General features: G+C 38.1%; 1 protein-coding gene across 9 annotated transcripts in view; it reads left to right on the plus strand.

The window, feature by feature from the left end:
- HECW1 (HECT, C2 and WW domain containing E3 ubiquitin protein ligase 1) overlaps positions 1-18,321 on the plus strand; it is a 267,082-nt gene that overhangs the window by 163,635 nt on the left and 85,126 nt on the right. For all 9 annotated transcript variants that reach the window (XR_001876166.1, XM_017823131.1, XM_017823109.1 and 6 more), the window contains one exon: positions 5,629-5,798. Coding sequence is in view for 8 of the 9 variants with exons in the window: in XM_017823131.1 (XP_017678620.1) it covers positions 5,629-5,798 (170 nt within the window). In the remaining variant the exon portion in view is untranslated. The remainder of the gene's footprint in view (positions 1-5,628; positions 5,799-18,321) is intronic.

Genomic DNA, 18,321 nt, shown 5'->3' on the forward strand with positions numbered 1-18,321 from the left:
ACTCCCACTTGCTGTGATAAGCTGTTCACTTTAGCTGTTCAGACTTTTTCTGTTTTCCTTCTTGATGAAGACAATTTAAAAGGTAGCCTGTCTTTCAGCCATTTTTGAATAATTAATTTCTCTACTCCTTTTCATTTATTAATAGACCTGTTTTCTTCCTAATACCTCTGCTGCCCTTTCCTTGCCAAAATGACAGTCCTTCCATTTTTGTTTGTAACAGCTAGAAGAAAATATTTTCTCCTTTTTTCCACTGTCTTTAATGTTTTGCCTGGTGGCCCTGTGGCAGAAATGTTTTGGTTTATCTGATCCACTTAGTCGTCTTTTTTTAAATCTCAGATCATTAAACACCTCCTTGTGCAACTACACCTGCCTTTTTTTTTCTTACATCCTGTTTTAAAAGGAAAGTGAAATCTGTCTATAGATCTGTAGATTTCTGAGAGCAGGAAGAAGCACTTTAATGATCTAACTTCTTGCATATTACCAGTTGCAGAATCTCATTCAGTAGCTGATCAAGTCAGTCATCTATTGTAGTGTATGTAGTATATTTCTCAATTCCTCTGCATTAGTCTGCAGTGTTGGATTTTAAGACTTCCTATCATTGCACATTACTGTTTGTTTTCTAAAATTCCTTAATATTTGCTTCTTGAAATCTGATACCAGATGCAATACTTCTGTGAATCCATGCTCACTTTTCTTATGATAAATTTTAATACCATATACTGCTGCATGAATCAAATTGGCATTTCAATAAATGCAATATTGATGTATTCTTACGACTGAAAGGTTGTTACACTGATAGTAGCTAAAATAGTTTCTCTTGCTTTAAAAGCACATGGCTGAGAGGCAGTATCTATGTGCCTCCTGTTGAATCTTGAGCAAAGTAGAGTTTTGTTGTTCCTTCTTTTGAAGCCATGACTATGTCTTGGGTAGCTCAGGCCACTAGATGAACTGCTACCCTCTAATACAGAGTCCAAGCTCTGCAAAAGAAACACTCTACAAAAGAAACACTGACATATCAGCACCCTGGCAGTTACCTTCCCTCACTGGTAGTCAATCCAGATACCAGTCCTGTTCAAGTTCATTTTTTCAGTGTCAGAACCCAAGCTGACAGCTCTTTGGGAATTTACAAAGGAAATCTGAAGGGAAATGTTGGAGCTGTCTACATCCTAATTAGCAACTCTCTTGTGGTGATAGATTATGAAGCTGGTTTACTCTGCTTTGATACGTGAACTATCAAGATCTCAGTAAGATGACAAAATTTTTTGCTTTCTGCCATTAATGAGCAGATCATAGAGAGAATAAATTCCATTTTGGTGTTCATCAAGCTAGATCATAATCTAAATTGAATGTGGTCATTCCAGTGACACTTGGTTCTTTCCAGTGTCCTGTTAACTCCATTAGTGCTGTTTTTAGATATGTTCTGGGCAAGTTTGGCCTAACTGAAGATGTCTTCATTTGCTCAAGGGGTCGGGTGACTCATGAGGAATACATTTTATTTCCTGGTCCTGAGATTATGAGGCTAGTATGCTAAATAAGAAAAATGTGAATTTGGTGAGTTGACCATAGAATCTGTAGGGCATAATAACCTCTGCCACAAGTGTCAATATAGATAGATAGCTGCAAGACATCAGTTGTCGTCAGTTGGATGGTGCTTGGAATCACAAAGGACATTCAGGACTTGGCATTTGTTGGAAGGAGTTTGCCAACTGTTTTAGAATATCAATATCAGTTTCTCAAAACTAATAGCTTTGCTACTTACTAGTCTTTGATCCTTTTGCTGGTTTGTAGACTCTGGCTTTTTTACTTCAATGAAGTAAAATATGCACCATCAAGAGACTGGAGGGACTTGGTCTTCTTGAGACACACTTATAAATTGTACAGAGTAGCCTCGTGTATTATTTCTAGGAAAGTTCTTCCACAGCTATTGGCAAAGTCTTCTCATCCCTTGGGGAGAACAGCTTCCAGCTTCCTTAACTTACTTCTGACATATTGATGACCAGACTAAATGTAATCAATTTAGCAAACAGACTGCACTAGGGTTTGGTTCTCTCTCTGATTCTCCATCCTTCTCTGTTATGCCCCTATGTGGAGTTTGGGTCCGAATAAGTACCTTGCTATGTCTGCAGGTATGTATATATATATAATTGTTACAGTAGTTTTACTGATCATTACTGTCAGGGAATCTCTGTGCCAAGCATGACAAAATGTGACTCACAAGCCTAAATCATACTTTCTCCCTGACCTTTTGAAAGCTTAATCACTTGTGTTGAGGCAAAATCAAACATGGTAAAACACAGATGTGCTCTAGCTGTATTTGTTGGAATTGACATCCCCATCTGGTTCCAGTAAATACATACTAGTTTCCAGTTTGCCACAAAAATAGACTGTCCATCACCATCCAGTCACAAGGTTTGTGATGCTGCAGGGCAAATATATTTGCCAAATGATCCTTTACAAGGCAGACAGGAAAGTCTGTGGCCCACCTTAGGAACAGAGAGTACATGCATGCAAGTGACCTAGCATAAAGCTTCCTTAGGTCTCATCCAGACACCTGAACGTCAGCATATATGGAAGGAAAGCTCTGAAGTTGGAAAAAATTCATAATTCACTTGGAGAAAACTGCAGGCAGCAGTTAGTATAAACCACTTTTCTATAATGAAGTGAGCCTAGCTGTACTGGGTGCACGTACTTGCAATTACTGCGAGTCTGTAGCACTGAAAGAGTCTGTGATTGTTCTGTCTCTACCTGGATTCGTTCCTTCTGTCATCTTTCATGAGAGATGGCCTGACATTATTACATTGTTAGATGTATATAACCTCTTTCACACTTAAGTGTGATTTATGACTAAACAGGAAACTGACATATTGAAACTGGTATATTGATAACTTTTTTTTTTTTAAGCGACTGGATGAAAATACCCCTTTGCAACAAATAGATGAGTTATCTTGGTAACATTTCCTCATATGCCTCCAAGAAATACACTGTAGAACTAAAGTGTACAGCAGGGCATATCTGTGGAATTCATTGGTTTCACCAAAGAATTAAATTCAGTTAGCCTCAGACCATTACTCAAATATTTAGTATCTTTAGAACCTTTTTTCTGAACATGATAAAGAGAAATATTTGCATTTGGGAAAGCAGAATAGCTGGGATTCTTCTGTTGGTATGTTACACAGCAGTGGTAAGAGAGTGTCTGAGCCTTTGGTTATGAGTTCCAGCAGATAGTTACAGCACCTAAAGATAGGTTTTGCTTCAAATTAAATGGAATTTTGGTTAACTGCAGATATCCACGTAACTTTATTCAGAGCTGTTGCATTTTTGATGCTCCATTTTTCATAGTGATGAGAATTTGTGGTGAGATATAAGTGGGATATTTGTCCTTGAGAAAGCTATTTCTGCAACCCTATGCATATTTTGGACATTAAAAATTGAAGTTTCTAACTGACTTTTTAACAAATTTTGTTCTGTTATGCAATTTAAGCAAGGAAATGACACAAATAAAATTGTCTGCTCTGTGCTTAGCTAAATTATATTTTCTTCCTCATCCGAATACAAAAATGAGACTAGGAGTACCTTCATTTTCATGACTGTGCTTAATTACTGTAACTGGAAAGAGGATGGTAGGTCATAATAATATGTATTTTCTTTATGATACATAATATATAAAAATACATAATTGAGTGCTAGATATTTTCTATCTATCAATAGACCATTTCTTTACTCAGTGGTATGGTCTCCATTTGAAGGAAAGAAAATCAGAAACATATGCAGCAATAAATATTTCAGTTTCAGAATCTTTTGAGGAAACATCAGAGAGAAAGAAAATAAGATCCCAGAGGTCTTTCTCTCCTCTCATATGTTAGCGGCCTGGTGCTAATACACTGCTAGGCCTTGTCATTCATAGTGCTTTTGCAATCTTGGTTTCTATTTCTTGAATGCATTTCTAACAGTACAAACTTCCAAAGCCAAAGAGTTTGCCATATAGGATTTCAGCTGGGCTGTTAGATGAGGCACATGCTGGTTACACAGAGATTGTTCACTCAGAAAAAAAAAAAAAAAGGAAAAGGAAATTGATGTTTATCAGTTTGAAGCAGATAATTTTCTTTGTGCAATAGCATTGCTGGGACCATGGCAGCACATACTGTCAACAAAGTACTTTCAAATTAGCTCTTAGTAGTGATATCCTTTATTTTTTTTTTTTGTTAACTGTTAGAGAATGCCTCAAGAATGAGATTCTTAAAATACAATCTGTTGCAGGGCCATCTGTCCAACAGCTTTTGAATATCTGCAACATGAATTGTGTGCTGGAATAGATGATTAAACCCAATGGAAAGAAAAGCAGTTTTTTTGAACTTGCACATTTTATTGTGTTGGCTATTACCATATGTTAAGGAAGCAAAATACAACTGGATGAAACATATCCCTGTGTTTGATGTAGCCATTTTCTGGAAAAAATACTGATAGTGCGCAATGTGTATGATTTTCAGATTCATCCAAAATATCTGCCTGGAGGGTTTTACATGTTCTCCCACAACCTGCCAGAATAATTGGATTTTTAATCAGAAGAGAATTAAAAGACTGTGAAAATTAATGTTTTCAAAATCTGCCTAAAAGAAAAAATATGTGTTTAAATTGAATGTTTAGGTATGCATCTAAGTAGTTTTGGAAACTATCTTGTGTAATGCTTTTTTATCTCTTCAATACAGCAAGAGAAAGTAGGCAGAATGCAGTACAGTGCTTATAGCCCTATGTGAAATAAAGCTTTAAATAGAAGTGGTGGAAAATAAATTAGTTACTGAATTCACTAATAGGAATAAGTGCTCATATACTCCGAAGAAAGCTTAAAAACGCATCTAGAAAAAGAGAAGGCCGGAGGGTTTAGTTTGTGTCTGTTGAGCCAAAATTAATGATATACCAGCAGATTGGTTTGCATTTCATTGGCTTCACAGGGACAAACTATAATGGGCTTTGTGTCTTTCTTCAGAATATTATGAGTAAATTTTCAAATAAGTGCCTGGAGACTTTTTGTCTACGTGACACATATTATGCTCCCTGGGAGTTCTGCAGCTATGAAGCACTGCTTAAAATTTGGTCATTAGAGACAAGAGCCTTTCTAAGTTACTACAGGTCAAGTTTAACCCATGAAGGGAAGAAAATGCTTTAAAGTGGAAAGAATGTAAATTGACTTTTCATGTTGAAAAAAGTGATGTAAAAACTAAGATTTGTACACGGGTAAAATTGATACCTAGGAGAAGTGACATACATTGGGTACCAAATGCCATGACTGTGGTTAAATGACTGGATCTCTTTTTTAGAGTACTCCTTCCACTAGAGTCAGGCTGAGCAAGTGCTTGGCTTACTAGAAAAATTAGCAGATCACTTAAAGTTGCTAAATATTGAATCTGAAGCCAAATCAATCTGCACAATTAGGTTGCAAATTTGCAGTTTCATTAGATAATAATTTGTAAATCCTAAACCACAGTATCATTATGCTTTGGTGTTACATTGCCTCACAATAAACACAGTGAGTTTTTTTCACATTCATGCCATATTATTTGGGTTCCTTACTGGGTCCCCAAAGAGACACCTGGAATGTGAAAAATAATCAGGTTACTTACCTTCTTTCAGATTTCCAGGCCTTTGGTCTGAAGAAAGGAATGTTCTTTAATCCAGATCCTTATCTGAAGATTTCCATCCAGCCTGGAAAACATAGCATCTTCCCAGCACTTCCTCATCATGGACAGGAGAAAAGATCTAAGATCATGTGTAATACCGTCAACCCGATCTGGCAAGGAGAGGTAAGCAGTTTGAGCATTGAGCTGAGACTTTTCATAAAACATGGGCATTGCTCTAGCACTATCCCTCTTTTTGTTCTTCTTTTTTTTTTTTTTTAATTCCTTTCTTGGTTAAATAGTTGTTGACCTAACTGTGCTTGATGTATTTCATGACTTCTTGTCTTGGTACAAAAGGCTTAATTAGCTACAAAGATGAATGATACATTAAAACTTTCAGTATGGGTTGTACTTCATGGATGTAATTTATGAAGTTGTTAATTATTGAAGGCAGACATGAAACAGAATTGAAAAATAAACTTGCATAGTGTGAAAGGCTGCTGAGTTCTCGTAGTGTTCGTACACAGAGAGGAGACATTATATAAAGCAGAACAAGTATAGCATGCAAATAAAGAGAAGCTGTGTGATTGAAAAGCATCAGTAGCAATATAAATTAGAGGCAACTTTGGCACATTTGCCCATCACCTTGAAGAAAGTCTCTAGTCTGCTTCTTGTTGTTGGAAGGACTTGTAGGTAATAATGAGATCTGAGAATTCAATTGCTGCCTGCTGTTTTTAAATTACATGCGAAATGGCAACAGGCAGCAAAGAATAAGGAATCTCTTTGGAATTAAAGGAGCCTGACATAACGGGTGTGATATATTGGCATGCTCTGTCAGACCAATATCTCCGCTGCAGGAAAGAGTAAAAGTAAATAAATGGACTACATAGATTTATTCAAATTAAAATGCAAATTGGAAAGTAGTTCAGGAATAGTTAGGTCAAACTGTATGGACTTGGAACTGTGTGGGAAAAAGGCAGCAGAAATGTTACTGAATGCTCCTACCTAGATACACATCAGCTTATGCAACAGGTGGAGGAGGTTATATGACAGGGGGGACAACTTTGAAACTAGTAAGAGAAAAATGCCTTCTAACATGACTTAATTGAAGACACTGTCGTGAGGCATCCACCAAGCCATAACTTCTCTGTTGAGCCAAGCATCAGGTGTATCTGGTTGAGAGGTCCCAGGTCAAGCTGAGGAGCTGGAACTGACATGGAGGATCAGGCAGTTGGCAGAGATCTTTCAGAGGTCTTATGCAGACCTAGAGGCGGACAGACACAGACCTAGAGGTGGACAGGTATGAAGGGGAAACTTGCTATGTGAGTGTGTGTCATGCTCAGTATATAAGAACATGACCCTGATAAAATGTCACTGGTGTCTTCTCCTCAAGCCATGCCAAATGGCTGAGTTTGTGGGCTGTCATTTCTTTTCCAAGTGGAATTTGGCAGCGAGAAAAGAAGAAACAATGAAATGGCCTAATTATGGTCATCAGAAAGCAAAAGAGCACAGCTGGCTTCCAGCTTCTCTGTTCAGCTCCCTGGTTGTCTTGATCACATGCAAGCACACTGCCTCTCCCTTTCTGCTGTTAGCCTGTTAGTGGCAAAGGAGTGTAAAAGAGCCAAGCCATCATTCAGCATGTTCTCCTGCTGCCTTCTCTTCAGCTGATATTGAGATGTTCAACTGTGTGCATTTGTGTTGCAGTCTGTGCACATCAGCCCATCTGAACTCTTTCCTTTGTTATTGAAAACCCACACTGGTTTCCACTACATAGAAGACTATAGTCCTGATTTTCTGCAACTTCGTCCCTTCATGGGACAAGGGGATAAGGAAGACTGAAAACTGTTGCTGAAACGTGGTGGCAGCCATTCTTCTGTCCACCCTTTTTACTGATAGATGTGAATATATGAAGCAAAAAAATATTGAGGACTCATAGCCATTTCATTAAAAGTATCAGTCACTAGTTGTTTTCACGAAAACATATTTTAGGCAATGTATTATTTCAGAAGGGTCATTCTTTCCTTAGGTACTGTCACTCTGTGTGAATAGAAGGCAGATGGGGTTTTTTTGTTGTTTTTTTTCTGTTGAATGACCTGTCTGATTCATTTTGGATGCTGAACTTGAAAAAATCTGGAATAGGGAAATAAAATTATGGAAATAGCTGCAGAATAGGATCTTTATATATGTTCTTGATTACCCTTGAGCAAATTCAGAAGTGAAATAGTAAACTCAGTTTTGTAGGGATTCAGGACCAAAAGTCCTTCAGACTAAAAGATGACTAATTTACTTATATTAATTCATTCTGGTATTCCTCCTCATATACTTCCCAGGTTGTTCTATTTGCATAGTAACCACCTGCATTATAGGAACACTCTGGGAGCACCATTATACCTCAGGCAAATTTTCATCTGTCTCATGTAATATTGATGATCATTTCACAGGCAGTTCAAATGTTGTTCAGCACAAGTTATCCTGACTTAAAGCTGTTCTTCCATTGCTCTGATTTGCAGTACTTTGTGCAAGAGGACAGAAGGAAATGGAAATTTCTTATTAGATGAGGAATAGCTTGTGACAATTTGACATTTGCAGGAGGGCTCTCTGTAGAGGTGAAAGAGCCCTCACGCTGAGAATTGTTCACTGAGACAGGTTAAAGCCCAGATGGTATCTTCTGATGATAGAGAGGCATCATTTTGTGATGTTTCTGTATGTTTTCACATGCTCTTCAGAAACATCTCTACTGTTAAATAAGTGACTGCCTGGAAACCACATGCCACTGGACAGCTTGACTTTAAACCCCTAGATTAAGCAGACATTGTGCTGACAGTCCAGACTGTTGCAAGAGCATAGAGGGTGAGTTGTCCTATCGTGCTGATTGGAGGTAAAATGCAAAGAAAATCTCAGAAGGAAGTCCCACTTCCCAAATATTCTGCACAGCTAGTAGAGTTGAGAAGGGTGAATGTTGATCATAGCTCTTCTAATATTGATATTAGAAAAATAAGGACACTATTCCCATACTGTTTCACACTGACACAATGTATCTGTTGTCACATTCCTCAGAAAAAGTCCTTTAAGAAGATTTAATTTGTCAGAAAGCAGTAAAGTGATAGACAGTTCAGACAAGCAATACAGATCATTTTGGATCATAAGAAACAAAACAAAGTGGTCTCAAAAGTAGTTCACATACCTCCAGCTGGATAGGAAATTCTCCCTATGGTTTTTAAGGTAAAGTACTTCAGGCTTCTGTAACTTTCCCTTAGACATGGCAGCTTGAGCAGACTATTTCCCCAGTTTTCATTTCATATATTGGTAAGTGGACAGGGAGCCTCAAGGACTGGCCAGTGAGATGACTAAAAATTGGCCGATGCAACCATTCAGCATATATAAAGTAGTAGGAAGTGCTAAGTGATGCATTGAATCACTATTCAATCATTATTCTATCACTATTCAATCACTATTCAATCACTATTCTATCACCATTAATCTAGCTCTGGAAGAGTGGATTACCTTAAAGTGGGAGCCCAGTACCAGGTTAAAAACAATCTAAACTCCCTGCAGCTTCACTCTTTGTTTCTTTGCCTCAGCCTTTACAAACACTGTTTTATTATAGCTGAGACAAAATAGGGTTTGAGTTGGCTGCCTTATCACTCTGAAGATAGCCACATTTCATTGGTGAATGCATTGATGCATATGAGCAGAAGTGTTCGGTAGTCTTTTGCAAGAGCATTTAGCAAATAGTAGGTAATGTGTCAGATCTCATACACAGATTTACAGTATTTTCATCTGTGTAACTCATGCTCTCTGCAACCCAGATAACTCACAAAAATATTGCACTTGAATAATTCCTCACATAACCTGTCTCTTGAGATTACAAATGCAAAATCAGAAGAAGGAAATATTCAGGGGCTTGAACACCAGGGGAAGGTAGTCTGGGGAGAGGGCTTCTGCAGTGCAGACCATCATCAGTGATAGAAGCATTGGGTTTGGATGCTGCCTGCAGGAATGCCAAGATGACATGGAAGCAACTGACTGTCTGAGTACTGGTCTGTAATTGCTTTTCTTACAATGCACAGTTATAACTCAGGCACTGATTCTGCGATCCTGAATACTGGACCGGTGCATGGTAGACCACCCGGCAGTTCTGGGATTGAAAGACACTTTGTCAAAGTAGCCAGATCATGCAATAAGGGGTTTATGTTAGCTCTCCTTCTCTAGAGGCTTTATGTCTGCTGATACGATGGGTGCTACCTGATGTAGCACTATGATCCTAGAGTCATACAAGCAGGGGACACTTGAGCAAAGCTGAATCTTTCCAAAACAGAGTTAAGCCATTAAAGATGTTTTAATATATTTGAATCAATAGTATGAATTTAAACTAAAGCAGGTTATATTTGATCTGATTTTGCTCTAATATTTAGAGCCCTAGATACTAACAGTGCTACCATGGCCTCACAGAATCCTTCAGTCATTTCACTAGAAGACCACAATAAAAGCAACAGAAACATCACATTGATCGAACTACTTATTATTTATCTTGCATAACCTTTCCTCCTGTTTCTAATGGCAAATACAAAAGAATATGCTGCAGAAACATGGAGGCCTTTACCCCTAAGCATAAAAGCAGTATACAGGTGAAGTGAAATCCAGATCTGGAATTTAATAGGAGTTTTGCCAAAGGCATCATCGGAACTGACTAAAGCCTTGTGGGTGGTACCTTCACTGTATAACATTTTTGCACACATGTCCAGGTAAAGTGTAACACATAGTTTAGTAACTGTAAAGTGTAACACACAGAAAAACTGTAGCTTTACCGACACATTTTTTTTATTTTCTGTTGATGAATGAAGTGCGAAAGCCCAAGACAACTTCACTTTCTTCAGGAATGAGTTATGGTGTGGAAAATTGTCTAGATTTTTTTCAAGATGTTATCCTTCTAGAAGTGCATTTAATTGCAACTTCTGTATCTAGAAGACCATTAGTCTTGGTAGTGTTTATATTGGTACTTATGAGAGTTCTCAAATATTTTCAGTCTCTGCTGTGCTTATAAATTTAGAGACAATGTGTGAAAAAGAAAAACCCTGACTCTTTAAACAGTGTTTTCACTTGATTTATCCAGAAGTTTATTTAAATTTCTAATGTCTTAGGGCTGAAATTTGCCATTAATAAAGTAAGAGACATCCTTTAAGACTATCCAAACCATCAGAGGGAATTCATGATGAGCCTATTAACTAGCAGCTCTGAATGTTGTAAAATACATGAAATAGATGGGAAGGACTTTTTTTGTTCCTTGTTTCCAATAAAGAGAAGCAGTGAATCTGAGGAAGAAATCCAGAAAGCCAGTTTGCTGAAGGCCCTGCCCAACCTTGAAGGAGTTCAGTAGAAAGGATTGAATAGACTTTAAAACATCATCATATATTTATGTGCACTCCTTTTACTGTAGGGAAAAAGACCCCAACAGCAGTTCCATGCCAGAATATTGGATCTGGCACCCTGCAGTCCCTGCTGTGTTACAGAAGTCTCTCACAGTAGGCATAGGAATGTCCCTGCCCTTGACAGCAATGGAGCCCTGTGCTTGACACTACTGACTGCATTATTTTGTCTTGTCATTGAGGTGCACTGTAGTAAGTTTAAGAAACTGTGATTTTCCATGAGCTTATCCAGATGTTTTTAAAAGTAGTGTTGTGGGGGATAGTAGTAATATGTAGAGAAGGTTTTTGAATGAAGAACAGAATAATACAGATGGAGACTGGTGTGTGCATTAAGAGTATAATTGTTTCACTGGAGTACTTGAAGCAAAAAACCTACTAATGAAATATTCAGCTGAAAGAATAAATCTATCTTCATCCATTGAAGGTAATTTACAGCCTTTTAAGATCACCCCCATGCATGATGGATATTGCAAATAAAATTTATTTTTAATTCTATTGCTTATTCAACTCAAAATCAAGAGCCTAATTCTTCCTGTCACCAATGTATTAATTTATCTATCTTTATTACACTGACTTTATTATACTAACTGTCTAGCAATTGTTATACTGACTGTTTTTAAAGAACTTGACTTGCACTTAGCTTGTATAATTGGTGCTAAGGGATGTACTCCTTGATAGTGTTATTGAGTCACTGTCATCCATCTGTATTCAGGGATGCAAAAACTTTGGTAAAAATAAAACATGGAAATGAATCATCATCAGTAGTTGGCTTTCTATGAAAACTATTCTCAAGCTCTGGAAATGGTTCTGTTATCTTATAAATAGATACCGATGTATTCTGCCAGGTCAGCATTAGCATGGGCCTTCATTCTTTACCACATATGTCATGCATTAAGCCCCAACAAGATCTATTCACATTAATAAAATTAATCATCTGTGTCTGTAAAACCATTGTTGGGTCTGTAAGCAAATAGGCACTGCAAAGTAGGTTACTGTCTGAAACTCCTTCAGTGGTGTTTACTACAGTTTTTGGGTCTTGCTTGAAGATGCCAGCAGTAATGTAAAATCAGATTTACATTTAGATCATTGAGATGGTGTGACACTATCAATGTATCAGCTGATTCTAGGTAAATTTGATTCTGATCTGTGTCTCTGTGAGAGTGAATCAGCAGGAGGCAGCTATGTAAAATCTGTGTAAATGAGAGGAGAATCCTAACGACTTAATATTGACCAGAGACAAAACTGATGATACACTGCTTAGCCCAAGAGGACTTAATACGTTGCTGCTGTTTTCTTCATCATGGCACTTTTGTTCTTTCCTTTCCCTCTATCCTCTGTATTTCTATGGAAATAATTAGTTATGGCTTTTTAGTGCCTGAGAAAATACCATCTAAAGCTTTTCCTTTGGCTGGGGCATTTTAAGGCTGTACATGGTACAGATCCTCCAGTGTCTAATAAGATAAGCTATAATGCTGCAGCTTTTCTCTTAGCAAGGAATTAAAAGATCTCTCTCCTATCCTACTCCCTCTTTGCATTAGATGTCTAGGAACAAAGAAAGTGTTGAATCTCTTGCTACTGTAACAAGTGGGACAGGCGTTGACAAATGGCTGAAGAAGTGGGAAAAGTAGAGAGTTGCAATGACTTTGCATCTAGAGCGAGTCTGTGTCCTTCTAGTTATCATCATTCCAGGAGGTTGTAATAACACCCTAAAAAGAAAATAATTGGGAAAATAATACACATTCTAACTTGTTCTATAGATCATGGTTCTTAACAATTCAATGGGTCCATCTCCAACAGTATTTTTGTTCCATTCAAGAGAACCGTTTCAAAGCAAATCTCCTGATCTCCCTGCTGAAGACACCACTGGACAGTCTTAAAGTGCATGAACTTAGTTACTCTCATCAGAAAGGAAGCCAACAGATGTGCTTCAGGAGTGCATCCGGCACTTTTCAGACAATAATGGGAGTTCAATCGAGGGCATCAGCCTGGAGTCACTTCATGTTAAAACCCTTGCAACATATCTGGATGTGGTAATCAGGTGCACAGCACCAGCTGCTTTGCTCTCCAGATCTACTCACATTGCACCATAAGTCTTCCTAATGCGAACACAGCCAATGTATTCCAGAGATCAGGAATCATCAGTCCCTACAAGGCCTTCTCACTTCTGCTCGCGATAAGTGCTATTTTTCCCCAGTATACCAGGGATCTTCGATCATTCTTTGTGTTCAGATTTTCTGCACATAGCTTCCTTTTAGGAATACACCTGACAGATAACCATTTCTTCTAAGAGTCTTAAAACATATCTAGAGGAAAATAAAAAGATCTTCCTCTCTGAAGCTCTGCACTCTTTTCCAAACCCTCTGTCTCTGGGAGTTTTTCAGTCTGGGATTCTTCCAGACTAGACACAAGGGCAGATGATTGACCACCTCATCCTTCCGGTGAAGGACCACATCATTCTTCCTATAGAAGAGAGCCCTCTCATCCTTAGTTGGTAAGGATCAGACACTACATTGCCAAGATGGGATCAGAGACTATTTCTAGGGCCAGGCACGCTGTGAGAAGCAGGTTGCTCCTAATGGCATTTTGTTCTGTTGAAGCAATCTGCCATCTCCTCCGTGGAGTGAGCTGTGTCATGTATCATCTCAAGTTCGAAGAGTCATTTTGCACCAAGTTGATGTGGAATGCAGGGTGTGGCTAATGCAACTTTGTAGGTAATTACTTGTCACGTGAAAAGGGGCAGAAAAGAAGAATTTTCTGTCCAACCACTATTAATTTATTTTTTGTCTATCAGTGTCCCCCCCAGGAGATCAAAGCTGTTTAATGTCCAAAACAATCTGTTAGTGTCTCACCTAATGAGACCCTTCACTTAACAGCTTCACTGAGACAGACAGGACATTTGATACCTTTTTATATAAGGACTGCACTTAATAGTGGTAGAAAAACCGCTCAGCAGGTTTCTCCTATCAAGTTATTTCGCCATNAGAAACAAAACAAAGTGGTCTCAAAAGTAGTTCACATACCTCCAGCTGGATAGGAAATTCTCCCTATGGTTTTTAAGGTAAAGTACTTCAGGCTTAGGTATTTCTTTCTTAGCAATGGCAGCTTGAGCAGACTATTTCCCCAGTTTTCATTTCATATATTGGTAAGTGGACAGGGAGCCTCAAGGACTGGCCAGTGAGATGACTAAAAATTGGCCGATGCAACCATTCAGCATATATAAAGTAGTAGGAAGTGCTAAGTGATGCATTGAATCACTATTCAATCATTATTCTATCACTATTCAATCACTATTCAATCACTATTCTATCACCATTAATCTAGCTCTGGAAGAGTGGATTACCTTAAAGTGGGAGCCCAGTACCAGGTTAAAAACAATCTAAACTCCCTGCAGCTTCACTCTTTGTTTCTTTGCCTCAGCCTTTACAAACACTGTTTTATTATAGCTGAGACAAAATAGGGTTTGAGTTGGCTGCCTTATCACTCTGAAGATAGCCACATTTCATTGGTGAATGCATTGATGCATATGAGCAGAAGTGTTCGGTAGTCTTTTGCAAGAGCATTTAGCAAATAGTAGGTAATGTGTCAGATCTCATACACAGATTTACAGTATTTTCATCTGTGTAACTCATGCTCTCTGCAACCCAGATAACTCACAAAAATATTGCACTTGAATAATTCCTCACATAACCTGTCTCTTGAGATTACAAATGCAAAATCAGAAGAAGGAAATATTCAGGGGCTTGAACACCAGGGGAAGGTAGTCTGGGGAGAGGGCTTCTGCAGTGCAGGCCATCATCAGTGATAGAAGCATTGGGTTTGGATGCTGCCTGCAGGAATGCCAAGATGACATGGAAGCAACTGACTGTCTGAGTACTGGTCTGTAATTGCTTTTCTTACAGTGCACAGTTATAACTCAGGCACTGATTCTGCGATCCTGAATACTGGACCGGTGCATGGTAGACCACCCGGCAGTTCTGGGATTGAAAGACACTTTGTCAAAGTAGCCAGATCATGCAATAAGGGGTTTATGTTAGCTCTCCTTCTCTAGAGGCTTTATGTCTGCTGATACGATGGGTGCTACCTGATGTAGCACTATGATCCTAGAGTCATACAAGCAGGGGACACTTGAGCAAAGCTGAATCTTTCCAAAACAGAGTTAAGCCATTAAAGATGTTTTAATATATTTGAATCAATAGTATGAATTTAAACTAAAGCAGGTTATATTTGATCTGATTTTGCTCTAATATTTAGAGCCCTAGATACTAACAGTGCTACCATGGCCTCACAGAATCCTTCAGTCATTTCACTAGAAGACCACAATAAAAGCAACAGAAACATCACATTGATCGAACTACTTATTATTTATCTTGCATAACCTTTCCTCCTGTTTCTAATGGCAAATACAAAAGAATATGCTGCAGAAACATGGAGGCCTTTACCCCTAAGCATAAAAGCAGTATACAGGTGAAGTGAAATCCAGATCTGGAATTTAATAGGAGTTTTGCCAAAGGCATCATCGGAACTGACTAAAGCCTTGTGGGTGGTACCTTCACTGTATAACATTTTTGCACACATGTCCAGGTAAAGTGTAACACATAGTTTAGTAACTGTAAAGTGTAACACACAGAAAAACTGTAGCTTTACCGACACATTTTTTTTATTTTCTGTTGATGAATGAAGTGCGAAAGCCCAAGACAACTTCACTTTCTTCAGGAATGAGTTATGGTGTGGAAAATTGTCTAGATTTTTTTCAAGATGTTATCCTTCTAGAAGTGCATTTAATTGCAACTTCTGTATCTAGAAGACCATTAGTCTTGGTAGTGTTTATATTGGTACTTATGAGAGTTCTCAAATATTTTCAGTCTCTGCTGTGCTTATAAATTTAGAGACAATGTGTGAAAAAGAAAAACCCTGACTCTTTAAACAGTGTTTTCACTTGATTTATCCAGAAGTTTATTTAAATTTCTAATGTCTTAGGGCTGAAATTTGCCATTAATAAAGTAAGAGACATCCTTTAAGACTATCCAAACCATCAGAGGGAATTCATGATGAGCCTATTAACTAGCAGCTCTGAATGTTGTAAAATACATGAAATAGATGGGAAGGACTTTTTTTGTTCCTTGTTTCCAATAAAGAGAAGCAGTGAATCTGAGGAAGAAATCCAGAAAGCCAGTTTGCTGAAGGCCCTGCCCAACCTTGAAGGAGTTCAGTAGAAAGGATTGAATAGACTTTAAAACATTATCATATATTTATGTGCACTCCTTTTACTGTAGGGAAAAAGACCCCAACAGCAGTTCCATGCCAGAATATTGGATCTGGCACCCTGCAGTCCCTGCTGTGTTACAGAAGTCTCTCACAGTAGGCATAGGAATGTCCCTGCCCTTGACAGCAATGGAGCCCTGTGCTTGACACTACTGACTGCATTATTTTGTCTTGTCATTGAGGTGCACTGTAGTAAGTTTAAGAAACTGTGATTTTCCATGAGCTTATCCAGATGTTTTTAAAAGTAGTGTTGTGGGGGATAGTAGTAATATGTAGAGAAGGTTTTTGAATGAAGAACAGAATAATACAGATGGAGACTGGTGTGTGCATTAAGAGTATAATTGTTTCACTGGAGTACTTGAAGCAAAAAACCTACTAATGAAATATTCAGCTGAAAGAATAAATCTATCTTCATCCATTGAAGGTAATTTACAGCCTTTTAAGATCACCCCCATGCATGATGGATATTGCAAATAAAATTTATTTTTAATTCTATTGCTTATTCAACTCAAAATCAAGAGCCTAATTCTTCCTGTCACCAATGTATTAATTTATCTATCTTTATTACACTGACTTTATTATACTAACTGTCTAGCAATTGTTATACTGACTGTTTTTAAAGAACTTGACTTGCACTTAGCTTGTATAATTGGTGCTAAGGGATGTACTCCTTGATAGTGTTATTGAGTCACTGTCATCCATCTGTATTCAGGGATGCAAAAACTTTGGTAAAAATAAAACATGGAAATGAATCATCATCAGTAGTTGGCTTTCTATGAAAACTATTCTCAAGCTCTGGAAATGGTTCTGTTATCTTATAAATAGATACCGATGTATTCTGCCAGGTCAGCATTAGCATGGGCCTTCATTCTTTACCACATATGTCATGCATTAAGCCCCAACAAGATCTATTCACATTAATAAAATTAATCATCTGTGTCTGTAAAACCATTGTTGGGTCTGTAAGCAAATAGGCACTGCAAAGTAGGTTACTGTCTGAAACTCCTTCAGTGGTGTTTACTACAGTTTTTGGGTCTTGCTTGAAGATGCCAGCAGTAATGTAAAATCAGATTTACATTTAGATCATTGAGATGGTGTGACACTATCAATGTATCAGCTGATTCTAGGTAAATTTGATTCTGATCTGTGTCTCTGTGAGAGTGAATCAGCAGGAGGCAGCTATGTAAAATCTGTGTAAATGAGAGGAGAATCCTAACGACTTAATATTGACCAGAGACAAAACTGATGATACACTGCTTAGCCCAAGAGGACTTAATACGTTGCTGCTGTTTTCTTCATCATGGCACTTTTGTTCTTTCCTTTCCCTCTATCCTCTGTATTTCTATGGAAATAATTAGTTATGGCTTTTTAGTGCCTGAGAAAATACCATCTAAAGCTTTTCCTTTGGCTGGGGCATTTTAAGGCTGTACATGGTACAGATCCTCCAGTGTCTAATAAGATAAGCTATAATGCTGCAGCTTTTCTCTTAGCAAGGAATTAAAAGATCTCTCTCCTATCCTACTCCCTCTTTGCATTAGATGTCTAGGAACAAAGAAAGTGTTGAATCTCTTGCTACTGTAACAAGTGGGACAGGCGTTGACAAATGGCTGAAGAAGTGGGAAAAGTAGAGAGTTGCAATGACTTTGCATCTAGAGCGAGTCTGTGTCCTTCTAGTCATCATCATTCCAGGAGGTTGTAATAACACCCTAAAAAGAAAATAATTGGGAAAATAATACACATTCTAACTTGTTCTATAGATCATGGTTCTTAACAATTCAATGGGTCCATCTCCAACAGTATTTTTGTTCCATTCAAGAGAACCGTTTCAAAGCAAATCTCCTGATCTCCCTGCTGAAGACACCACTGGACAGTCTTAAAGTGCATGAACTTAGTTACTCTCATCAGAAAGGAAGCCAACAGATGTGCTTCAGGAGTGCATCCGGCACTTTTCAGACAATAATGGGAGTTCAATCGAGGGCATCAGCCTGGAGTCACTTCATGTGACCCTTGCAACATATCTG

Source organism: Lepidothrix coronata, unplaced genomic scaffold (assembly GCF_001604755.1).
Source record: "Lepidothrix coronata isolate B3197 unplaced genomic scaffold, Lepidothrix_coronata-1.0 Scaffold3, whole genome shotgun sequence".
Lineage (NCBI taxonomy): Eukaryota > Metazoa > Chordata > Aves > Passeriformes > Pipridae > Lepidothrix > Lepidothrix coronata.